The sequence below is a fragment of the Platichthys flesus genome, chromosome 19, assembly GCF_949316205.1.
Source record: "Platichthys flesus chromosome 19, fPlaFle2.1, whole genome shotgun sequence".
Classification (NCBI taxonomy): Eukaryota; Metazoa; Chordata; class Actinopteri; order Pleuronectiformes; family Pleuronectidae; genus Platichthys; species Platichthys flesus.
In genome coordinates this window covers 18,795,292-18,821,945 of record NC_084963.1, presented here as the reverse complement: position 1 = coordinate 18,821,945, position 26,654 = coordinate 18,795,292, and the positions used below count along the sequence as shown (strand labels likewise).

The 26,654-nt window shown below is 41.1% G+C and overlaps 1 protein-coding gene across 4 annotated transcripts in view; it reads left to right on the top strand.

Annotated features, from left to right (window-relative positions):
- Window positions 1–26,143, top strand: part of LOC133975615 (seizure 6-like protein) — a 76,390-nt gene extending 50,247 nt beyond the window's left edge. The window contains exons 2-17 of one of the 4 annotated variants that reach the window (XM_062413610.1): window positions 5,540–6,016; window positions 7,264–7,403; window positions 8,879–9,074; window positions 10,520–10,705; window positions 10,824–10,995; window positions 12,350–12,516; window positions 12,943–13,137; window positions 14,524–14,662; window positions 16,362–16,558; window positions 20,119–20,313; window positions 21,853–22,044; window positions 23,027–23,221; window positions 23,826–23,861; window positions 24,219–24,333; window positions 24,699–24,804; window positions 24,908–26,143. In XM_062413610.1, the coding sequence (XP_062269594.1) occupies window positions 5,540–6,016; window positions 7,264–7,403; window positions 8,879–9,074; window positions 10,520–10,705; window positions 10,824–10,995; window positions 12,350–12,516; window positions 12,943–13,137; window positions 14,524–14,662; window positions 16,362–16,558; window positions 20,119–20,313; window positions 21,853–22,044; window positions 23,027–23,221; window positions 23,826–23,861; window positions 24,219–24,333; window positions 24,699–24,804; window positions 24,908–24,937 (2,738 nt within the window). In that variant the 3' untranslated portion in view covers window positions 24,938–26,143. Of the gene's footprint in view, window positions 1–5,539; window positions 6,017–7,263; window positions 7,404–8,878; window positions 9,075–10,519; window positions 10,706–10,823; window positions 10,996–12,349; window positions 12,517–12,942; window positions 13,138–14,523; window positions 14,663–16,361; window positions 16,559–20,118; window positions 20,314–21,852; window positions 22,045–23,026; window positions 23,222–23,825; window positions 23,862–24,218; window positions 24,334–24,698; window positions 24,805–24,904 lie in introns of all 4 variants that reach the window. The other 3 variants (XM_062413609.1, XM_062413612.1, XM_062413611.1) reach the window with 3 other exon arrangements.
- The last annotated feature ends 511 nt before the right edge of the window (window positions 26,144–26,654 follow it).

Sequence of the window (26,654 nt, the reverse complement as noted above, 5' to 3'; positions counted from 1 at the left end):
GTGGAGTTCGCCTCCATCAAACAGACTTCGAACTGCTCCAAGTCTGTCATCACTCATCAACATGTCTCCTCAGAATTAAATGGTGCACATTAATCCTAAAATCTAGGATGTTGGAATTTGGTCATAAACAAAATCTGTGCTTTAATGGGCTTCACAACATCTGGGCTTTGGTTATTTACTCAGATGACTGAACCAAATTACTCAGGTATAGCAGCACAGCCAACGAAGCTGTCAGCGCATTGCTCTCATACATAGAAAATTCAAACATGCTCTATAACCAAGCTTGTTGACTTCTCCTGTAAAATGTTATGGTGCCCTTAGCGGGATAAGCTCATTGTGATTCTGCTTATCATCAGTTCTCAGCTGATGTATTTGTGTCCATGTGTCTCTCTCATTACACATCATAACTTCAACAGTTCAAAGTCAGATGATGACCCACTAGAATAAATCTGGTAATTGGGATGCGTGCAGTAACAAAACAAAGGAAGGGTAATTGCAAATTCCACACACTCTGGAGACCAATTAAGGACAAAGGATTGTCAGCCAACAATTCCTCAGACACTTCTTTAAAAATGTAAAAAGTCTAAAGCTGACACAACCACAAATGTGCTGCTCAAGCAACAAACTGTTTCAATTAGTCTTAAAGGGTAATTTCACCCAAAGGCATATAAAACTATAGGAAGTAGGAGATTCTTCGGATCCCCTATTTTAGATGTTTTTTATAATATATAAATTTTAACATAGAAATTAAGAAAGGGTTATCACACAAATCACACAAAGGGTTGACATATGTTAATTTTACATAGATGTAAAATTAACATTAGATAAAAACACAATAATAACACATCAATAGGATAATCATAGTCATGACAGCCAACAGTTTTCAATCAACTGAATAAAAGATGCGGACACTGAACAGATACAGTGATAGCAAACAGGGAGCCAAGGTCCTGCCCTCTTTAGAACCTTCGGTCATTTATATTCCTTTATATCAGCAATAGATGAATTGTGATCAGTCCTTACAGTCACTGAGAAGATGTATAAATGTGGTTTGGAGCTGTGCCTAAAGGTACTGTTTCGGCTGATATAGGCTTTCCCAAATGATCTCACTGTGGAAGAAATATATGGAGAAGCTCACCAGGGAACAGAAAAGCACAGAAGGTCAAGTCCTATTCAATCATGTCAGAAGAGTTAAATCATTATTGAAGGTACCAGAGGAGCTGTCAGTATTTGCTCTGTCAAAAAGTTGTTGTGACAATAACATGACATGATCTATTAGCAACATAGTGTGCCTGCACAAATCACTGTGACAGCTTTCCTTTTTCACCTCTTTCACATGTAGCTCTGAGATGTGACTTGTAAGTATCGATCTTGAATTTGTTACCTCTGTTGCAGCAAAACACGTTATACCAACCTTGCGTCAGGTTTGGTTAGGCAAGTGGATGCAGAGTTTAAACAAAAATAGTATTTTTAATAAAAAAAACAGAGGAATATCAAAAAGTCAAAACTGAAGATACAACGAGGGCACGGCAGAACGCCAGGAACTTACAGAGAGGATGCAGAGGACGCAAGCACAGGAGATGAAGCATAACGTAAGGAGATTACGACAGGCATTAAGACAATGAACTGACAAGGACAAGGGGAAGCACAGAGACTTAGATACACACAGGGAAGGCAGGGGCAATTGAACACAGGTGGAACACATGAGAACTGGTGCAGGCAATCAAAAAGACAGGAGGTGAAGAAAGAAAACACCGTGGGAGCAGAAACCACATAATACAGTTTTTATCAGTTGTTAACACACAAAAAGCGAAAATTCTGCACAATTTGCACAACCTTCACTTCATGTACCAATCACTCGACCCAATTTGGCACTACTTCACACTCCCTTATCCGCATTAGACTCTGACTTTCATTCTTTACACTCTGATGTCAATTACACATCACCTTGTTGTCAAAACACTACACACAATGTTCAGTTGTTGCACACACTTCTCAAGTAAAATCTCAAAGCATCAACCTACAACACACAAATACTCAAATCTCTAAACATTCAGGTCTGTTCAGCAACAAGTGTACAGGGTCCCATTAGAACGAAACACAGGCATGAAGGAGTTACGGCGAGAGTTTGTGCTTGTAAGTACCAACATTCAGCACTGACACATGCATGTATTGTACCTGTAATCCAATATTGTTCCTTTAAAACAGTGTCTCACTGTAGCCCACTGTGTTGACCTCTCTGTGTCCATACTGTAACTTGCATTCTCATGCTGTCTGTGTCAGCGAAACCAGGAGCATGACACAGCTCATGTGTTGTACCAGTACATCTTTATTGATGAGGTGGGATTCAACCTGTTGAAGAGGAGGCGACGGGGCAGAAACTTCATTGGCCAGCGGGCCATTGATGAGGTCCCCGGCCAGCTTCACAATGTGTGCTGCAATGAATCACCATGGGATCTTGCACTGTCATGCCCACCTAGGGGCCTATAACGCTGCCCGTCTCCTCATCTTCCTGGATGACCTGCATGACCTGCTGGTACCACCTGGTCAGATAAATGACCCACAGCGGATCGATCACGTTATCATCTGGGACAATGTGAGCTTTCTAGTGTGTGAGTGGTTCCAGGACCACCCACATTTTTCCATTCTATACCTTCCACCTTATTCTCCTTTCGTGAATCCTATTGAGGAATTATTTTCAGCTTGGAGGTGGAAGGTATATGTACAGAACCCACAGGGCGGGGTCCCACTGCTCCAGGCCATGGAGGAGGCTTGTGGCGACGTGAGTGTCTAGGCCTGTCAGCATTTTGTGTGTGAGGTTTTCAGTTTTCTGTGTGCAGTTTTGAGAAACCCTTTAGTGTTTTGAAAAACGTGTGTTAACAATTGTGAAAAACTGTAATTTTTGTGAAGGGGGGTGGGGGTTGAGCAGGCCGGTTTAAAGTACTGTACTATTCTCTGTGTGTACCGAAATAAACTTTTTTATGCTGCATATTTGTGTTCTGTTTTATGTTTGACTTTGAAAAAAGTAGGCCTACATTGAGACATTTTACAAAAGGAGAAATGGCTCATTCTCAAGAGTCACTGTCATTCATATGGTGTGTTCCATTTTGATGATTGTGTTTTCAATTTTGCACTTCAGTGTGCTGTAAATGCTTGGTAGTGTGCAAGCAAATGCTTAGTTGTGTGTACTCAATGAATGGTATGTGTGTGTCATTTAAAAATATGGCTGTGTGTACCAAATGAAAACACGAGTTCCATTTTGTGAACAGGTAAGAGATTTGATAGCAAAGAGTCATCTTGCAAAGGTAGTGTCAGGTTTAGCATTTTGTGTGTGAGGTTTTCAGTTTTCTGTGTGCAGTTTTGAGAAAGCCGTTGTTTTGAAAAACGTGTGTTAACAATTGTGAAAAACTGTAAAACAGGAACCAGAACCTCAGAAACCTGAGACACAGAAACAACACAAAAACAAACTGAAAACACTGTTAAAAAAGAGGTGGACACTAAACGCTCAAAAGACAGAACCATCACACCTTGTTTGCTTTGGACCTTTTCAGTTTAGTCAGAAAAATTACAGATGTGAAAGGTGCCTAGGACCAAGATCCAGAATGACATACAAAAATTCAGTCCAACAGAAAAGGGGGTGGTTAGGTTCTGGATTAAACTAAACCGAAGTTTGGTTAGTTTGCAGTGTTAAATCACTTGAATAAGTCAGACTTTCTGACCGATTGCAGGAAGTTGATTAAGCATGAAACAATAGAAGAAGATAAAGAAGCTTACACGATTGCTTGCAGTCTTCACCTCATCATAAGGATGTACATTTGGCATATTCAAAGAGTGTCAAGTTCTGAACCTGAAGTTGTTGATGCTGGTAGCATGATAACATATCATAGTGTAGGTGATCAGTTAAGAAAAGGCATAGAGGTAATGATGTTTTTGACTTTCATAGTGCTGCCATACAAGCCAGTAAGTAGCCAGTCAGATTTACCTTTAGCATCAGTGTATCCTCAGGTTCTGGTTTTAATTAGTAGTTGTGATTACAAAGCTGGAACACCTGATGATATAAGGTACAGAAATGAACTTATGTCCCTAATATCTGCTGGTGGTCGCTAACATCCGTCAACATCAACTGGTGGTTTCATCTTAAATAGTGTGGTAGACCATCAAACATACAAGGGATATTCTCCAACATGTCATCACGTGACATCATGACACCCATCTGGAAACCCTCAGTTGGAACATTAATTTCGACTCAGGTCACTGCAGGTTGTCTTCACATTACAAAGGGATTGGATCCCCTATAGTCCTAAAACAGAACAGTTGCAACGGAATTAAAAAAAATGACTCGTGTCATTCCTTTCTCCAGACTACTACAAAAGGCTGTCTGTCTACAAACCAACCAATGCTTAAGTTCCCATTGCTCCCAAAATTGCAATGGGAAACCAATACTAACCAGATCAAATGTAAACAATCAAACTAAGATATGAAACTTGCCTCAGACTTTTATGTATTAAAATGCCCTTAGAGTGCTGACTTCTGAAAGACTCACGATAAACAGGCAAAAAATACTCACTAGCAGGAAGGCGACAAAAAGCATATAATGTAACACTCACTGTGGAAGGCCATATTACACTGTTGTGAAACTATAATTAAATGTCAACAACTTGAAAATCAAAAGTAGACCGAGCAAAACTACATCAGGAATAGGTGTGTTTGTATGCATGTTTATGTCTGCGTGTTTAGCTACACCACTGCATGAGAACCTGCCTAAAGAACTGCAAGCTGTGAGACGCTGAAATGAGTTTCTTGACGATGGCGGTTGGCACATTGAGTGTAATGCAAGTATATATCCATAAATATAAGGAGGCAATTTACTTTCTGTATGAAGATGGAAAAGCACCAAAACAAGAAGAAAGCACTTGTGTTGTTGACATCGCTGAGAGGACATTTCCCCTGACTTATTTCCTTCTTGATAAAAACGTCAGCTGCAGTACAACTCTGGTCTGCACTTCTTGCTCGAGGAGCGTGTAACTGAGACTCAAATTTAGATTAATGTGAGACTGTATCATGAGCACTTTTTCAGCTGGAGTGTATATTCTGTATGGTTGCTTGTTGTTGGACTGTAAAGTATCTGGGGAAGTTGACGGGAGGTGTATTGTGTGTGTGTTTCTGTGTGTGTGTGTGTAGGAGTGTGTGTTTATGTAAATGCTGCCTTTGCTGTTTTTGAACTAAGCTGCTGCAGATGGCATTTTAGCATGCACGGCAGAGTGGTTTGCCTGTCTGTGCATTTCTTTTTTTCAGCCCCCTGCCCCACCTTCATGTCATGTTGAGCTGCTGTGTCTCTCCACTACACCGTCTTATTTTGTGTACATATTTGTGCATGCTTTGGCTGTTCTGCTAGATAACCTCACTCCCAATAAGACTGGCAGGACAGTAACAGAACACCCCACAGATGCTCTCCCAGGGCATTTTCAACGATTTTTCTTTTTAATTCACTCGTTTTGCAAGGTAAAGTCATTCAACCTTTGTTTTCTACTCTTTTCAGATAAAGAAGTTCACACAGTTGTCCCCTTTACCCCGTTCCCTGTGGTGACACCAAGGAGCACAAAGGAAAACAGCCCCAAAGCCAAAAGCTCCAGTGCTGTGGCTGGAGGTTTTCTGCATTCAGTGCTTGCTCAAAACGGACAACTTGTCTCCCAGAAGGGGGCGACCCTCCCCTCTGCCCTGCCAAAGAACCTGCTCCCCCTTCTGGGCAGAGGACTCAGCATCAGCTCCCTCCCTGGAAGACACTCCCTGGAACATCAGGGCGGGGGATTACTAAGGAGGGTAAAAGCCCCAGCATCAGCTGCAGTGTCAGGCCAAGGCAGCGATCCAACCCAGCCTGCTCTGACAGACACACATTCCCCTCTGCCTCACACACAGACACACACTCCCGATGAAGAAGCTGAGATCCCCACTGTGGCCAGGATGGTGGACGAGGACACTGAGGATGTGGACACTGATACAGGCACACTTTCATCAGGTATGAGTGAATCATCTAGTCTGAAGTAAAATCCCTTCTTTATTGATTCAATGCACCACATTACACAGTGCAGGAACTTACTTACTTTACACTTTTTCCACTTTTTCCACTCAGGAGGAAAAGACCATTTTTAGCCACATGATATCAGTCTCCTTAAAACTGATTGAGCAACTGTTTCATAGATCATCATTATAAATGTATATTAAAACGACATTCACTGTCCCTAGATGATGAACTGTTCTGACTTTTAATCTAGCACCACCATTTAGTTGACATTTGTAGTTTTGAAACCGAGAACAAAACCAGGATACAATGCTCAAGTCATAAATACAGAATCCTAACCTGGTGCTTTTGCTTCATATGCAGCTTATCGAGCTTCCCAAATTATCAAGCTGCATATTTTTTTAACATAAGTTTTAATATATTCACATCACTAGTTTACGGATGTGAATATTGATAAAAAGCCTTGATTGGACAGCCTCAAAAGGTTACATAGTAAATTAAGTAAGTACTTTATGAGGTATATCATTATAAATTAAACTCCAATCAGTATGAATTTAGATTAAAATGCATCATAAGGTAATGGTGTGTATTATAAAGCACTTTTCTTAATGATCACTCAAAGTGCTTTACAGTACAGTTTTGACTTTCACCCATTCACACATTTTCCATTTATGTGGAAATAAATTTGGTTCAGCCATCAGCAGCTCAATGTCTTGCCCAGGGACACTTCAGCACGTGGCATGGTGGAGACTGAGTTTAAACCACACACCTTCTGGTCAAAAGATGACCTGCTCCACCTCCTGAACCACAGCCGCCTCATGTCTTTGTTTGAAGCCTCAGCGAGAATAATAATGAAATGGAAAACTACTCCTTTTCAAGAATTTGCTCATGATGTTTTTTTTATCATTTCATTTGTAGTTAGTTACTTTGTTTGCTGGGATTGGAGGATTTTTTCCATTGCATTATTACTTATTTTTCTTACAAATCTGAATACTTTCCCCTTTACTGATCCTACAAAAATAGAAAATGGAGGATTTGATTATTTATTTCATGTGACTGTTAACAGTCATCGCTGTGCCTTGTGTCTGCTGTGCAGTGGCTCTGAACCCTTTAATGTCTGTCATTAAAAATACACATCAGGGATTTCCAGTGAGTTTCGGAGCAGGCTCACATTAAGGGGATTACAAGGCAACGTGCGGTCAAAAGAAAAAAGTGCTAAATCAACTCTTCTGCCCTCTCCTCAGCTGTGCAGAGCTGCATGGTGAATTTGTCCGACCCGGAGGGATACATAGACTCCTTGGACGACCCCCCTCTGCCTGATGGTACCTTCTTCCACTGCACCTACACCGTGACCGTGTACACCGGCTATGGAGTGGAGCTGCAGGTATGCACATCAGCAGCAACAGCAACTAGACAACAGCCACTGTCAGAACGGTCACTGCTCATCATGCTGGACATCACTCTGTAGCGGTTTTTATGTGACCACGAGGGTGCCTATGATCTGATCCTATGAGCTGATCCCATGGGGAACTCTGCCTCCTAGTGACTGCTGCTGGTACTGCCCCCTCTGTCTCTCTTGAGAAGCCCCGTTTTCAATGTGACAGCCTAATTTTTACGCCTTTGCCACTGAACCAAACGAAGCAGAAATATCACCATATTTTTCTTTGGTTAGACATTTTTATTGTGATTTAATTTATTTTAAGACAACAGACATGTTAATTGTCTTTCTGAAAAATGTCACACTTATGTCTATAATGTTTATTTGTCTTTTTTTAAATTTTTTTTTTGTGGCCCCTCCTTACCTTAACCATTACAGCTACCTTGTCCTCAAACATGCTGATAAGCTCATCAAATTTACACATTTGAAAAAGAAAAACTAAACTAAAAATAAAAATCAATGTGGCATGTGTAGTTTGGGCTCACTACTAAGTCAGTAATAACGTCTTTATGCCTAATCCCAGTTCTAATTTGAACCTAGTTTTAAATTTAACCTTACATCCAAATCTTCAACGAAGAAGCAGCTGAAATGTCCAGGCACTGTGACTCAAGTTGGTCCTCACAACAATAGATGTTCAAACACACTCACATTATTCAATTTTAATTCGCTGAGATTTCTAATGTCATTGACAAAAGGATTCTGTTTCCCTCCAGCGTGTGACTACCATCAACACATTTTGGAACAGAGCTGGATTTGGGTGGGTTATTTTTCCTGCATTCAGGAATCATGATGCAAATTTGAATTTGAGCAGCAGGAGTAAGGCAGCAAATAATCTGCAGATGATTGTGACCACACTGAAGCTTCTTCATAACAGCGTACCTTTTATTAAATAAGTAGGTACCCTTATAATGAAACTTGTGTGCCCTTGTGTGCATTGTGCAAAAAAACTTTAAACACAACATTGAAAGGTTGTCATTAAGTAATATTCATCTGGGGTCAAGCCTTTCTGGCTTCTCTGTAATATTAACTCTCCTTTCATATTCTTGGGGTTTACAACAATCTTTTTCACAACAGTATATTAACACACTGATGACAGCAATGTGAGTGAATCCAAAGGCTCAAAAGACAAACAATCTATGTTCAACTGAGGGGAAGTGCAGGGTTAGGTCATGATTTTCTATATATCTGTATAATTTTAAAAGATTTTGGCTATAGAGGTTTTGATGTTTACAAGCATCCCTTATATAGTATTACCACTTGTGTACCATTAAGTTTAATTTACTATTAATATCAGAGAATGACATCCTCAAAACGACAAAGCCTAACACTGGAACTTCTCCATAACAGACTTTGCTTGTGGGTATTTGTTGCCATGTATTAAATGCTCATCAATGTATTGTCAATTGAATAATAACTTTCAGGTGAAGAGCGTGAACCTGTCGGAGGGTGAGCACCTCTCTATCAGGGGTGTAGATGAACGAGGGTCCTTGCTGATCCTGGCCAATCATACGCTGCTGGTCGAAGGTCAGGTGATCCGCAGTCCCACCAACACTCTGTCCGTCTACTACCGCTCTGGACCGGAGGGAAGCATGGGCATCTTCCAGCTGCACTATCAGAGTGAGTCCATGCAGCACATGTGTACAGACACACACATGCACACTCACACACACAGTCTGTCACATTATACAGTATACAGATTCAATAAGAGTAAATTCATCATTGCGAACTCAGGCATTGTTTGTACTTTGTGTACAAGCTAATGGAATGACCAAAAATCTTCTCATGTTATTACTTAGCACGGTGATTGAATCTGTCATGTGAATTAGCTGATTAGCGCTCAGATTAATTGGCTCCCATCTCATTAGGGGGCTGAGAATGGGGGATTTGTGTGTGTGTGTTGTGTGTGTGTGTGTGTTTGGCTGTACAAGCCCACGGAGGATATCATATTGAAAGGAGGAAGCATCATAGTGTTAAGAACCACCTGTGCTGTTAATCACAGCCATTTAATCCTTTAACATCCCGAGCAGGTAGCAGGACATAAGAGGGTCGTGTTGACTGAGATTAGAATATGTTCACAGTGGGAAATGAGGGTGAGATAGAAAGGCATACAAATAAAACAGCATTAAGAGACTAAAGACAACACACACAGAAAAGCTTATTATTATTATAATTTAATTAGAATATATATACATCGTGCAATTGCTTATTTTATAAACCATTTAACGTTAATTGACCAAGAATAATTAATTCATATTATGTCTCTGTACTGTATATGTATAAGCTCTTTTGGCCACTTCTGTCCTAATACAGGCATGCGTGAACAGAATGAAATGAGGTCTCAGGTCTGACATTTATTTTTGATCTTAGCTGTTGTGAAGTAAATTGTAAAATAGCAGCTTCAGACTAAAAACAAGAAGTCACACAAACAATTTGCTTATAATATAATGGAAGAAGTGAACATTGACTTACATGTAAAGCAGCAATAAACATAAAGTTTGATTCAGTCTTGTGGTCATGTTGTTAGTTTGTGTATTTTGTATACAAGCTCTGTGAGAATGACTGAGTTTTAGCCTCTGGAGGGTTGACATGTGGCCTACTTGTTTGAACAATGCAGAGGCCTTAAAATAGAGCGTGACCCTTTCCTTTAACAATGGCTCTGGTCCCAGAAGCGAAGTCCCCATTCATATTTTCCATTGACGTTTCAGATGACCTTATGAAAGAGTTTTAGGTCTGGAACCAGGTTAACCAGCTCTGAGATGGATCGTGACCATAAAACATTTGATTCAGAGTAAAAATATAAATATTGGAAAAAGGAAAAAAGGTTAACTGTGTAAGTAATTATTTTAAGAGTGAAGAAACCACACATCAGGAACCCACACGCTGGCCCTCACTTACACTACTCTACAGTACGTGACCTGACATGTACTCATTTGGATACTAACAATAATATGGCTAATAATCAATAATTTACTGTATACTCCTATGATTTTTTTCTGCAAACTGTAACTGCATTAAAAATAGAAAGCATATAGCATCTGTCAACCCCCTCTCTCTGTTTAAAGTCTTCAGGCTGAGCTGTTCCCTGCCGAAGAGGCCTCATTTTGGGGAGGTGTCGGTGCTGGATTTGCTCCCTGGAGGCAATGCCCGTTTTCACTGCCATATGGGGTACCACCTCCAGGGGGAGGCGCTGCTCACCTGCCTCAATGCCTCCCTGCCCATGTGGAGCGGCAAGGAACCCAGCTGCAGAGGTGAGTATGTGCAGAGCTGCAGAGGCTGGTTTCAAAGTGGAGCAAGATTTGAAAAGTTTCATATGCAGCAAAAAGTTTTGGCCTCCATGTTAAAGTAGAAGTGCCTCCTCTGCCGCAGCTCTTTGTGGAGGGATAGTGAAGAATGCCACAGTGGGGAGGGTATTGTCCCCTTCTCCCCACCATGGGCCAAACGCCACCCAGGACTCTTCCTGCTCCTGGTCCCTGGAGGCACCTAAGGGCCAGAGGCTGCACCTGCACCTCGAGAGACTGGCCTTGGGATCCACTGACAGGTCAGGGCATCTATTAATGGGTTTTATGGGACAATGTCTCCTCTGAGTCTGCAGTGACCAACCTGGTCCACGAATCTTTACTTTAATAGGCACTCATTTTTGTTTTTAAGAAAACATGTGACAGTAGGACAAATAGAACGGAACATGGAACAAACAGTTGTTGAAGGGTTCACAATCATATAGTCTTGTATGTTGTGATTTGGCACCATACAGCTTAAACTTTTATTTTAGCAATTTGGAATTATTTTCCTTGAACGCTGCTGTAGTTTTATTGTAATAAAGGAGTATCTAAAAATAGTATTGATCATTATGTGGTGATCAGTATTGATATTGTGGCATCATTTCAATCAAACCAAAAAAGCTTAAACTGGAGTAGGTCAGCGAAGTCTGAGTGGTAGAGAGAGAGAGAGAGAGAGAGAGAGAGAGAGAGAGAGAGAGAGAGAGAGAGAGAGAGAGAGAGAGAGAGAGAGAGAGAGAGAGAGAGAGATAGAGAGAGATAAGTGAGCAAAGGGGTCAGTGTGTGTGTCATCATTAGCTATCCCTCAGGTTCGAGGAGTATAATAAAGAAGCTATGCTATTCTTCTACAGTAATCAAACGCTTATAGACATCAGTTTGGCCCGGATGGAATGTGTTTACTAGCAATTTCAACTCTACTAATATTATGTTGGGAGGCGGCACATCATTTGAAAAATTCTCTATGCAGGAAAACCTGGACCAGCCTGTCAATAATCTGAATATCTTTAGTCTTTAGTATCTAGGGCAGCAGGGCTCCATCTGATTGGCCTCATACATGTATATTGACATGCAGAACTTGGAACATGAAAGCATTTAGCACAGTTCAAGCAGCCTTTTGCGATACTTATATCGTGCATGTCGATATCACGACAACGATAAATAATAGATATATCGTGCAGCCCTACTTTGTAGTAAAACATGAGGACCTACACTGAGGATCCTTCCTACTGGATCTGTGACAGTTATATCTTCTTAACTAGATCTTTCACTGGTTTCCAAATTAATGTGTGCAGTAAAATTTCTCATTTTACATCTCCAGAGGATATTCGTTTTCCTTACCTTCGTTGAAACGATTGACTAAATATGTAAAGATAAAGATGTTAATTAAAACTTTTATTCACAAACATATTTGCGAAAAGGAAAACAAAAACATGAGTTTAACTCATACTGAAAAGAAAAAGCGATAACAAAGCAAATATTTTTCTTCTCTAACATCGATAATATCAACAGGCCATGGAAACCTAAACCTAGTAACCTAAACCAACATGCTCAGCAGTTGGTTTTTCAAGGTTTTCCCTTTCACATGCACTCATGCCTACCATCTTTCCATCCCTGCAGGCTGGTGTTGTGGAGCGGGCTGGACGCCGGCTCTGTGGTACTGTTCGATTCAGGGCGCGGTGGACAGATACCCTTTGAAGGAGTGATCAGTGAGGGTCCAGCCGTGAGGGTCCAGTTCATCACTGATCAGCCTAACCACAACACAGGATTCAACATCCGCTATGAAGGTATGGAGGCTAAAGTAGACACAACAATTATCTGTGTATTTCTGCAGCACAGTTTATACATGAACTGATACATTTGTAGAATTACTGTATGATTATTTAAACATGATTATTTCTTGAGATGACTGCAAGGCTCCTTATATTTTTGATCAAGAGGATTCTGATTGGATAGCCAGGAGACACAGTCTGAGCTAATGACTCCTGGCAGTGTTTGATTGTGGACACGCCTATCTTCACCAATAAAGAGAAAAATAAAAGCTCACCAAGGAAACGTCTTTGGAATTAGAATGATATATATTATCTATTAATTTATCAGTTTGTTGAGGTATCACAAAGGAAATTCAAATGAAGAATTTATTCAAATAGCCATACGGAGTAACTTCAAAGACATATAAGCTATGTGTCTTTTTTCAAAAATGTCTCCTGCAGCTTTTGAGCGTGGCCACTGCTATGAGCCGTACCTCCAGAATGGAAACTTCACCACCTCTGACCCTTTGTATGGGGTTGGAGCTGTGGTTCAGTTTACGTGTGACGCAGGCCACTCGCTGGAACAAGGCCCCCCTGTTATTGAGTGCATCAGTGCCAGGGATCCATACTGGAATGACACAGAGCCGATTTGCAAAGGTAACACTCAAAGGGATGAAGAGAAAATAAGCCAGACAATCTTTTAACCTTTCTTACATTGTTCTCTGATGTTTGTATGTATGATAGTTCCAAGTTCAATTAAGGTAACTCTCTCAACTGCAATGTCTTGAATCACTGGTGTCAGCATGATGGATGCCACTTGTTCATGGGGCGTGAGACTTGTTGGTGGCTGCTGCAATGGTGGAATGTTTTTCGTTCACAAAATACACCATAAGTGTAAAAAGAAGAGCAGTTCTTCAAGTCAGCAGAAATAAACACACCTTCTTAGCAGAGTCTGTATTCGTATCAGTCTTGATGCCATGGTGACATTGAGCTCAGAGACAGTGCTCCGTTGACCTTGCCGTGAAACATACAGACTCGACCTGATGATGGAGGTTGTGGGCACTGAAGACACTACTCAAAAGAAACATCTCACTTTCGCTGCATGTTTATTCAGATAAAAAACTGAAAAGGAAATATTTTTTATCTAGATTGAATATTCAACGCAAGATTCCCATAATTAATCTTTAAAAGCTGTTTATGCTCACATTTGAACCCACTCCCACAACATTTAGTGAAAATGAATGTCATGATTTGTGAAACATATACACTTAAGTTTTCATTTTTTCTGACAGTCCCCTCAACTTTTAAACTTATATGTTTTATTTATGAAATGCTATATTAATTAACAGCAGTGGGAAAGAAAACCAATGACTGTAAGAATTTGGTTTGACTCCAGACTCAGAATCCGAATTCCCCTGGTTGAATTCATATTTGTAGGTTGTGTCTCTATGAACTTTTTCTGTATTAGACCAGACCAGGATTTACCCTGAATCCTGGTAGCTAAATCATAAACCATAGTAAAGTTGAATTTTGGTGTAATCTCTACACGTTAATAGTTTACAGGGGAAAAAAGGATAATTATTATCCATGCGCACAAAATCCCTTGATTTCTTTTCCTGTCTTTATTTCACAAACTGCTCCACAAGACTCAGCTGAAATCAAAGCTGGATTGCAGAAAATTGAACTCAATGTTTGTACAAAAGCAAACATATTGATATGAAAAAACTGGTGAATATGATGCAGTCTCCGGGAATAGTTCGACACGTTCAACCCGCTCTTATTTGCTTTTCTTGCTGAGATTCACATACAAATTTAACCTCCCGTCTGAATCAGAAGATAAAGCTCAGAGACTGTTGATTTAGTTTATCTCATCTTAGCTTGTTGTTTTGATTATCTTTAAGACTGAAATTAAGGGGAAACAGCTAGCATGGCTCTGACCGAAGGAAACAACACCTGTCAACAAGCACCACTCACTTCCTTTGAATTAAATGATATGCTACTGTTGTTTCTCATTCTTCAGTCTGTCCCCCTGTCTCTCTGCAGCACAGTGTGGAGGAGACCTGACTGGTCCAGGGGGCGTGATTCTGTCTCCAAACTGGCCAGAGTGGTACGGAGAGGGGGAGGACTGCAGCTGGAGGATACATGTCGGGGAGGACAAACGGGTGCTCCTTGATGTACAACTGTGAGTTAACGTCAACCCACATACTCACATCCCAACGTCTGCTCCGATTCAGAGTTTGTCCCATCCAAGGGCCCGATGTTGTCATTAAAACTGTATGTGAGGAGTTGTGAGTGTATAGGCTCAATATGTGTGTGTGTGTGTCGGGGGGGGGGGGGGGCAGCACTCTCTCCAGATGTTGTGCATATTGATGTTTCTGTGTTCCTGCTCATATGCACTGAACCATTAAAGTCAAACCCTGACAAGGTTGCTGACATCTCAGACAGGTCCAGTGTAAATCTAAAGTAAACATAAGTTCATAAGTTTAATTTTAATTTGGGAAGTCACGCTGAGAAGATCTGGTTTAGGATCACTGCACTGCTAAATGTCTTATTAGTATTTTTCTGACTGAAAGCACATAACCATAACAGAGTTGAGGTATCAAAGTAGAAATCTGTTCTGTGTTTACCCAGCCAGTAAAAGCATGAGGGAGCAGGGCACAGTGAAAAGGATGGATCAAATCAAAAATTCTCTTCTGAGCTGCCTCCTGATAATTCAGAGTGAATTTATTCCAAAGCAGATGAGCTCAGTGAGTCAAAATATTTATGTTGAAGCAGTTAAATAACCAGCTTCAAGGCAGCATGAAGGACATGGTGGAGTAATAAGACTGGAGATGTAGGAAGGAGCCTATCAGTTTAAAGGCTTGCAAGGCAGAAAGGGGTTTTTAAAATAGGCCCTGGCTTGCATCAGGGGCCAATGTAAAGACAGATCAGGACAAGTCTACTGTGATCAAAATGCTCCAAGAACTCTTGATGCTGTTTTGGAGAAAAGTATATCGCAGTTATGAAAGCTTTGACTATATTTCTGTAATAACATGGGCTGCTAATAAAATATTCCATTCAAATCTAATTTGACTCACATCATCACGTCACTATGCCAATATGTCCGTATACAGATCCACAGATGTATATAGATCCTCGGGTGATGTTCCCCCCCACTCAGTTTTTACTTCATACTTTACTCATTGGCATTAAGTTTAAAGCTTTTCATCAAGTGAATGACTTATTTTCCAAACATATATTTGAATTATTCACATTCACTTGAATACAGCCCAAAAAGAATGTAATGGATTTTTTGCCATCTAGAGGTGTGTAATTTAGGACAATGTTTTGTACAGCTTCATCTCACAACATAATAAATAAGATATGTGTAACAAATCACAGTAAATCAAAGGCATGAGTGCAAAGATTAATTAAACAACCATCACCACATTTCAATTCTACTTGGCCTACATCATTTAAAAATTAATCCATTTATTAAACTAATTTTATCTGATGTATGTAATGGGTCTGACAAGTGTATCTCGACTCCCTGCGAGCACCAATCTAATTACATACTTCAGTTCTTCGGCATAAATATGTTGCATCATATTTACAGATATTTAAGTATTCCAAACCTTGCACGCTTAGACAGCCTTGAACACGTCTCGGTGCCAATAAAAAAATGTCTGTCTGTACACACTGTTGAACATTCTGCCTGGAGATCAATGCAGCATTTAGCCTTTGAGGTCATTTTGTCCTCCACATAGTCGGCTGTCAACATGATTACTCTGAGTCATCAGAAACTGATCTCTCCCTCTCTCTCTCTCTCTCTCTCTCTCTCTCTCTCTGTCTCTCTCTCTCTCTCTCTCTCTCTCTCTCTCTCTCTCTCTCCCTGTCGTCAGACTTAACATCAGCGACAGTGACATGTTGACAATTACTGATGGAGATGAAGTAACCACACGTATCCTTGGGCGTTACGTGGGAGGAAGCAGCCCCTTCAAGCTCTCCTCCACAACCCCTGACCTTACTGTCACCTTCCACTCCGACCCGGCAGGGCTCGTCTTTGGAAAGGGCGAGGGCTTCATCATCAACTATATGGGTGAGAGTCTGGTGATAGTTACAGTTTTATTATTTTCAGCAAAGCCTAAACAAACAAAACAAAACCTCATAGCATTCCTATGAAGAATACGGTCCAATGTAGAGAGGCTGACGGGCTGGACGTTTCTAAATGTATCATGGTCAGCCAGGATCCTAGTTTTTTTTTGTCTGAGTGAGATAGCGTTGTTCTCACGAACCATATCTAGAATTTCAGTTTCCTGTTCGGCTGGAACTGTGGGCGGCTGAGGTTTGGTTGGACCCTCTGGCCAGCCTACCTCATACTCAAACCATGGTTGAGCAAATGGTCTACCACAGTGGCCCGAATCTCATTAGAGATGACCATTCTCCTTCTTCTTTCTCCTCCTTCTCCTTCTTCTTCTCCTTGTCCTTCTCCTCATCCTTGTCCTCCTCTTCCTCTTCCTCCTCTTCCTCTCCCTCCTCTCACTCTTACCCCTCTCCTTCTCTGGTTGTCCATATCTTCCAAGTTCTCCATTGTTCATCAATCAAATCAAAACTCTTTGGAGTGGAGCACCATGTATTCAGAGATATAAATAACCAAATGTCTCTTGATCCATGCAAACATTCAATCAGGGTACATCTCAAAACTAAGATGCTACAAGTAAATGCACTTGATGTAGGACTCTTGGCATTGTCCCATAATGCAATTCAACCACAGTTTGGCGTAGTAGTAATGGCTAACCTTGTGCCTTGATCTTTTCATTGGATCTTTTGACGAAGTTACAAGATATATCTGAAAACCCTTACTTTAATTCAGTCCCACCCCCCTTCAATCAAATTAAAATTTCCATTTTTCATCTTCCCTTTTTTCCCCCTCTCATCTTTATTTGTCTTTTCTTTCATTTCCCTCTGCCCTTATTCAATCACATCACATTTGTTTCTCCATCTTGCAACTGTGCCTCATTCACACACAAGCCCCAGACTTTCACAAGCAGCCAAATACGCTCAGTCGCTCCTTCTACACACAGTAATCTGCTGGGCTCCCCATATCCAACACCTGACACCAATTTAGAATCGCACCGAGACACACACTGTCCAATTTACTTGTCATCCTCCTGACACCACAAGCTCTCACAGGTTTCCCAGAGGAGTAAATCAAGTAGACCCAGCATGAATATGTGGGCTACTCACTTTATATACCTGTGTGTGTGTGCGTGTGTGCGTTTGCGCGTGTGCGTGTGTGTGTGTGCGTGTGTTTGTGTGTGTGTGGGTTGAGAATAAATTACCCATCACACACATTCAGGCTTCACGGAGGAGGAGAACCAAGTCAATAGAGAATGAATAATTGATCCAGGAACTTCAACTTACAAATCCCTGTGGGCTTATTATATTGTACAGTGTAATGCAATACTGTAGGCTGTCCGATCAATCATCAAATATACATATGCATACACGTGCACACTAGTCCCAACAGGAGGCTTCTTATTTCCATGTTTCTCGAGGCTATAATGATTTTTTTCTGTCACAGTGTAAATTGTATTAATGTTTTGTATTTTTCTTTTTGGCACGGTTTGCAACTGGAAGCAGTGTGGTTGTCTTTTTCTCTTTTTCAAGACATTGACATCCACAGAACAATACATATGCCAATTTTTTTATGAATGGGTAAAACAAAAGAAATCTGTAGCTGATTTCGTCGATTAATCAAGCACATAAATCATCATAAAGCCTATTATTGTCCTTACATAATAATATTCATATAGCAATACAGAGAAATAAACAGATTGTGCTTAAAGTACTTAAGGCTGGAATCTACAGGAATCTCTTGTAACATGGAAGGATCATATTATATTAAAGTCAGGCACTCTATTGAAATCTGCATTAGCTTAACATGGGACAGCTCACTGATGATTTGAACTTCAATGAAGAGGAACCAATGGGTGGTGAACAGTGTGAATCAATTCAGCATTTCAAACAGTAGTGCACCCAACTGCCAGAATGTTGTGGGGTCAGCCTTGTATTTTCCATTTGAAACTCTGGAGGCGTATACACGAAGGTTCCTACAATGAAAAAACAAAGGAGGAGGAACAGGCACTGATTTTGAAGACAGTCATCACTTAAAAAAAAAAACGCACTCAAGGGCCATAGGAGCCACATTCACTGAGGATGTTCTCTGATTTGATATCACGATGGAAGACTCCCTTAGAGTACAAACCGAAGGCTGGCTCCACCAGCTGCTTCATGATGATTTGAGACCAAAATAAAGAGACACACAGGAGTTAGAGCGGTAAAGAAGGGACTCTGATGTGACACTGACAAACAAGGTCTATGTGGTGGCTTGTTTGGATCTTTTGACCAGAAATCACATGTAATTTTGTCCTGAACACTTGACCTGAGCACAAGATCTACTTAGGTCCAACTACTATATCAAACAGTAGCAGTACTTTTTCCAAGATGCGGAATGTGCCTTCAAGTTCAACCCTTAAAGGGGACTTATTATGCCCATTTTACCACAGTTGACATGGTTCCTTGGGGTCTTAATGAAATGTCCGTAAAATATTTTGGTCAAAATACCACAAGGATCATTTAAAACAGCAACTTTTTACTCTGTCTAAAACAGCCCTCCTCAGATTGAACTGTTTTGAGTGCACGCCCCCCTCACCCCCGGTGAGCCTGGCTGCGAGAGCCCCAGAGCAGCCCTGCAGTGGGAGCAGTGGGAGCAGTGGGAGCAGTGGGAGCAGTGGGAGCTTGAGCTGGCGCAGCAGCAGCATCCTTCCACACTGTTGGGTCAACGTTTAGAGGTGTTCCAGGGGGTTCCTTGTTTATGTGGCCACTTAATCACTGACGGGTAGCAGCAGCCAGCTAACGCTAGCCGGGCTCCACCGGCTCACAAGCTAACTGGACCGGTGGAGCGGCTAGCGTAAGCTCGCTCGCCCAAGGCCATGTAGCGGGAAACCCTACATGGGCATGGTCTGACTAAGACGTTTTTTTCGGTCGTAATCCCATTCGACGCACTCTAGCGTATCGTCTCTGACATAGAGGAACCACAACAAATCGCGGGAGTTTTTTTTTTCAGAGGTTTTGGAATGGTAGACATGCCAGATACCCAAATTAACATGTAGAAGCACTACAAAAGTGGAATTTTCATAATATGTCCCCTTTAATAAAACCCCAAGTGATCTAAAAGAACTTGCTGCCACAGGAAAGATGTATCTTTCCCGTCAGTTGTCTGCAGATGTTCTTGAAGACTGGTCCACTGTAAGCCTGAATTAAACTGGATAACATTTTCAGAAGGCAGCTTCATAGCAAACTGTCCTTGTCAGCGTGGAATCACCGGGGGGTTGATATTTGAAGACCACCCTACAAAGATCAAATCCATCATTCTGCCACATGGTCAAGTCACTGCACAATAAGTCCATCAATCTTCCACACTGAGAAAGACTCCTCCTCACAGACAGCATGTGCCAGTATTCATGTCAAGATCAGATGTGGTGCTGTTCATCTTGTAGTTTTTTTACCCTTCCCTGCAGCCAAACCTGGACCACAAGCAATAACACGTCATAATGGAGCCATTAATCAATGTTTATTATTTTTTTCATTTTTCAGAGGTGTCCCGAAACGACTCCTGTCCAGACCTACCTGAGATCCAGAACGGCTGGAAGACAACATCCCATGTTGCACTGGTGCGGGGGGCTCACATCACCTACCAGTGTGACCCTGGATATGACCTGGTGGGAAGGGAGACCCTCAACTGCCAGCTAGACCTCTCCTGGAGCTCACAGCCCCCGTTCTGTGAAAAGAGTCAGTTCCCCTCTTATTTAAACTCCATCTACCTCACAGTTATGTTTGAGACCAAATATTTAGACTTTATTGTTAACTGATAACAAGAACTCGAAAACTCCCTAAGATGTTTTTGCTAATTTCAGTCACCTCATTAACGCTTGTGTACTGCTGCGGCCAACTCCAGATTTCCAAGCTGAGCTAAGGTGGATTTCTATTCAATGTTAGTACATGGTTTTCCCTTTATTTAAATTCTTAACTTAGGCACAACATTTAATTCAATTTGTCAAATCATTATTGTTACAAATTGTATTATTAAATTAGGGTGATGCAATGTCGACTCAGAGCAAGCAGCAGGCACTTGTTTTAAATCCCAGTTCGGCTGGGGCCTTTCTGTGTGGAGTTTGCATTTTCTCCTCCCCCAGTCCAAAGACAAGTAGATTGGGTTGGTTTGTTGGAGACTTTAAATTGACAGTAGGTGTGCGTGTGATTGGTTGTTTTCATCTGTATGTTGGCCCTTTCCATGATGGGACCACTGCCACCACCCTAATGGATAAGCGACATTGATACATGGATTATTGAATTATTATTGCTGATACAAACTTGTAAGCAGAATGTTAACGTTATAACTTCTTACAGTTATGGTGAAGCCAATTACTACTTAATATGGTGGCTGTAGTTAAATTTTAACAGTTTATCATATTTTATAAGCTAATTACATGTTCAAATCAAATTCTGTGAAACAAATTGATTTCTATCACAATCAGATACATATTCTGGAGTGAATAGTATGAATTTGAATCTCCCTCTCTGTATATAAAAGGGAAAAATAAACGAAGTAGAAGAACGTGAGACATTGTACAAGTAAAGTCAAGTTAGGTACAACTATGTTACACAAAATGTTGCCAACTGTTCACTGTGCAGTTGACCATCTTATTTTAAATGAACAGTCAATGCAAAGACAATACAACCTATGGGAAAAGTAGTCCCCTTTTAAATGGCATCTCCCCTTGGTGTGCATGTTCTGATAACACTAGTTTCCTGATTGTTATGTCTTTGCTTCTGCAAAAGTTAAACAAGGGAGATCAAAAGTGGATTCAAATCTGATTATTTGATTATGTGGCAGCCATCTGTTTAAAGGACATCCCTCCAAAGAGACTTTGAATAGATTGGAGCATGGTGCAACTTAGACACTTGCTGCTGACTAACATGCATACATTAAAATACAGGTTGCACCTATCAGGTTACTGTGGTTTCCACGGTCATATGGCATGTTAAACCTTAATCAACTCAAGTGGCAGTGAAAAGTAGCTGGGCAAAGCTACGGTGAATCATGCTGCCGTTGGAGGCATAATGGTGGAAGCAGCAGAAAGTGTTCACTTCCTGAAAGGACTTTAAATTAGTTTTTTCTTTATTATTTACCACAATGCAGAGGATAAATAATCGACTTCCCCAACAGCTTCAGAGGAAACATTTTTGGGCCTTTGCGTAATATATTTATGTTTTATGTATATGAAAAACAATATGTCACTATTCATTTCCCTGTTGTCTTTCCCTCAGTCATGTACTGCTCAGATCCTGGCCACGTGGAGCACTCCACCAGGTCTCTGTCAGATCCTAAACTTCTGGTGGGAACAACCATTCAGTACAGCTGCAATCCTGGCTTCATCCTACAGGGCGGCGCCACCATTACTTGCTATGGCCGTGAGCCGGGGACTCCTGTCTGGACGTCTCGACTCCCTCACTGTGTCTGTGAGTATCATTCAAAGCAGGGTTGAGTGTCATTTTGAAATGTTATAAATGAATGCAAATTTACATACGTAATATTTGCAATCAGTCCAATGGATTTTGAATAAGTAAAACAATCAGAATACTTTGTATTCCAACAAACGGATGCAGTCGTATAAATGAATCATCAAAATATTGTCAATACAAATTAAATGAATTATGCATATTCAGTATTTTTGTATTAGCTATTAAACTAAACCATTGGTAACTTTATGTACCGAGGTAATCAATCAGCCGATGTGCACTGTAGTGAATGCAGTTTAAACTAAAAGTAAGAGTGAAAGGAAAAGCGAAACTCAAATTAAACCAGTCCCACGTTGTTTCAGCAGCATTAGCTGGCCACTGAGAGGGAAACTTTCCTCTAAGCGCTGCCTCACATAAGATCTCTCTCCCCAATCTTTCATGTATGGCTCAACTAATAACTGCCCAACGAAGGCAAAAATGCAAAAAAGATAAATAAATAGAAAGAAGCTTGTGTGCTGAAGCTGTCCTGTGGTTTAACTTGCCAGTCTTGTGACTACAGAGTGCTGTCACCTGGGTGCATGGCAGTTAACTGAAGATGAGAGGCTCTTTCCCTGCTGCTGTGGATCTAACATGAGTGGGTTTGTGTGACTTCTTGCAGAAAGGAAAAAGGACTGGCTCTCTCCTTCCTGTGCTGACACAGATCACAGCAGCTCTGCATGCCAGAATCCCAGGACTGATGATGAGCGTGTGTTAATTATTAATGTTTGTGTGCAGTGTTTGATATGTAAATGCGATGCTAATGCACCATACCAATCAGCCCTCAACCACCTGGAGGAGGGGGTGGAGATTATCCCTGAGTCATGTCACCTCAGCAGGAGCCTGTCAGTTGTGTCAGTGGAGCTGTGACGCAAAACCTCAGATTTATGTTGAGGAACGTTGACGGCATCCATCCAGCTTTCTTCCTCTTTTTTTTTTTCTACAGCTGAGGATTCTGTTTCCTGTGAAAATCCTGGTCTCCCTGACAACGGCTACCAGATCCTGTCCAAGAGGCTCTACCTGCCCGGCGAGTCGCTCACCTTTGTCTGTTACCAAGGTTACAAGCTCATTGGAGAAGTTGCAATTAAATGCATCCTGGGAAACCCGTCCTTCTGGAGCGGCCCTCCTCCACTCTGCAGGGGTGAGACTTCTGCAGAATTTGGTGGATTTTTTTTCAATGTTTGTGGCATGTCAAGCAACCTTGTTTGCAGATTTCTGCACGTACCCAAGGGTTTTGGGTGCCCTTTGTTTGTTGATACAGATTGATCAGGCTCCTGTTCACGCAACTGACAGTTCGCTAAACTCCTTTCCCAAACAACGACTATCCAATCTTAGATCAGCATTCAAAGAGGTCAGAGAATGGTGGCCCTTTTTTCCCTTTCCAAGACCCAAGACACAAGAGCAGGGTACATGTGTAAGAGCTGAATCAAACAGTGTTTGAATCATCATATGGAGCATTTACTTAAAAGACAAACATGCATAGAGGAACTTATTATAAGTATTCATTAATAAATATACATAAGTATTGGTAAACTTTGCTTCTAGTATCAAAAGTAATGCAGGACAACATCTCCTGTCAGTTTATCTCTGTTCATGGCTGTAGCAACCACTGAGGCGGAATAGTGTGATTGTGAGGATTTTTTGTGAACAGTGAATTCAAAGCAGCCTTGTTACAAAATTGGACACTAAACATAAGTATGATGTCAGTTTTCATATGCACTGACTGACAGAATGATGTCTTGCAGCCAACCATGACTGCTTTGGCAACCATGCTTTGGAAGGTGAGTCTGTGTGTGTGTGTGTGTGTGGTTGTGTGTGTGTGTGTGTGTGTGTGTGTGTGTGTTTTGTGATCTGATACTGAGGGTCTGAAAGGACCACACAATATGTTTTGAGGACTCACAAGAACGCCTCAAACAACGCTTACATGTGTCTGCTCTGCCTGCATCAGCAAACAGCTGCCTGCCTAGTTCATTCCTATTGTCTGTTTTTTTTTGTGTGTTTGCCCAACAACCTGTCTATATTCATGCAGTCACCTGTAGAATCAACTAACGTTTGCTGAGCCATCCCTGACCAGACTACTTGCACTTTATTTGTTCTCTTGCCTTTAATTAAACTTGCTTCTTTCTGTTGTGTTTCAGTTGCAGAGGCGACCGCAGGCTCCACTCTGGATGGAGGGAACATTGCACTGGCCGTCTTCATCCTGGTCCTTCTGTTGTCTGTGCTGCTGGGAGGAGCCTACATCTATGTCACACGGTATGCTCTCTGAGCGCTTAACTTTAAGAACTAGTTTGGCGTTCGGGAAATAACACAACTTGCTGGCTTATAAGACTGATACAGCTTTCATATTATCAAGTCAGGGCAACTTTCAGCACAGAGACTGGTAAGGCTGAAATTGGTCATTGGAAACTGCTAATTTGACTATTAGCTTGACTTCAAAACCTTCCACCACACTGCTCGTAAACAGGCCCGGACTGTTCATTTTCATATTGCTGTTAGCGTATATGGAGTTAATTTGTTGGATATGCGCCAACAACATTCCAGACAAACACAGGATACGTGAGGCAGCTATCTTGATGATTTTATTTATTTAATACACTCTCCCTCATTTTGTCCATCAGGTGCAGGTATCACTCCAACCTACGGCTGCCACTTATCTACCCCCACCCTTACCGACAGATCACTGTAGAGACAGAATTTGACAACCCTCTCTACGAGACAGGAGGGGTGAGTTTCCAGCACATTTAACAACGCATTGTCCCTATACTCCAGATACTCACACTGTCAATTTTGCCTATTTCTTGTCCATCTTCTTTGTCATTCTTAGCAGGACACTCGTGAATATGAAGTATCGATATGAGAAGCCTCACAAAAGACATTTCTGACCCAAGACCGACCGCCTCGTCCGAACTCCTCATCCTCTCCTACCTCCTTCTCAGCCCAGGAGGAGGCGATGTAAATACAAATAGATGATGTCCAGTCCCTTCTGCCATGAGATACAGTGATTGATCCTGCTCTCTCCTCCTTTGACACAATGGTTTCTGACGACATGGTGGGATATAGGAGGGGAAACTTTGTAAGGAATGTGGACTGAAGGGATTCAAGCCCTTTTTAGTATTATTATTTTTATCAAAAGGAAGTGAATGTTTTAGCTACATTTCCAGATTATCGACAAAAAAGGATGTTAATGCGTGATTCCATACCCTCACTACTACAGCTGAGCTGCTAATGTAGGGAACATTTCCTACTGTGTCACATTAAAAACAGTCAGTGGGCCAAACACAGGGTGAATTTTACTGTGAAGCAGTCAGAGGAAATGAATGGGTGTGTGACTGTGATCGTTCAACCAAATTTCAATATTTTTGGCTGGATTGCTAAAGCGAGGGTCATTGTCTGTGACCGCCTGGTCAATCTTGGGAATTGTCCACTTTAAGTGTCTTGGGGATATATCAACAGGAAGAATGGATGAGACGGACTTCATTTTTTTTTTTTTTTATAACCACACAGGAGTCAGTTGTTCTTACCACAAAATTACAATAACAGGGATGAAATAATGGTGAGTGGCTGCCTTGTGCCCCTCCTAATCATTCCAACAAAGGACGTCGGTCTCCTGTCCCAGAACTCCCTCCTGCCTGCAGTTACCTTCAAGGCTTTTTACTCCAGGCGCTCCACTTCTGACTTTAGCTGTAGTAAATGGTATTTAAATCTATGACTTCAGGGGCCAGTGCAGTACTGTTGTCTTATTTCTCTCAGACGTAGTTAGATTGATGACCTCAGGACTGAACCGGCTGAGGACTAAAAAGGAAAATTCAAAAAACAAAACATGTGTTGTTGCAGATGTGGAGGTTGCAATGTGAATAGCATAACTGTAGTCAACTGACCGACCTTTGAGTGCAAGCTCAATCAACCCACCAGATGATGTATTTATTTTGATGTACTGTATATGTGATGTTTTATGCAGATTGATAAATGTACATTTTCATTATGACAAGACAAATGTCAACATTTTCCCTAAATAAATGGTAAAACTTGAATAAAAAGTACAAAACCTTCTTTGTAAATACTGAGGCCTTCAAATGAATTATTTTGCATCTTGTTTTTATTTCAGGGAACAAATTTGAAACTGAAATGTTTTAACTTTCATCACACACATTCAGAACTTAATTAAAATACGTGAGTAACCTTGAAATTTGCTTTATCCATCACAGTTAGAATCAAGTTTGTTTGTGCACCTATAGCGGCAGCCTTCTGTTGACAGATATATACTTTTCAAATTTATCTGCAAAAGCAGTTTTTTCAAACCAGCCTAATTTTAGCAGGTGAGTCATTTTAGAGATCGAGAAAAGCTGAGAACTGTCAGCTCATGAAGGGGATCCTTGATGTTCTCAGTGGCCTGTAAAGACATTGTTTAGAATTTACAATAGAATTTTTGGTAATTTGTCAGGTAGTAAATTTACTTCGATTCCGTTCACCCCTGCAGTTCAGTGCGAGGAGGGAAGCCTGAGTGATACCTGAGGAGAGGCCATGACAGAAGCCTACATGAGAGATTAACTTTAATTAAGGAACTGGACTATATT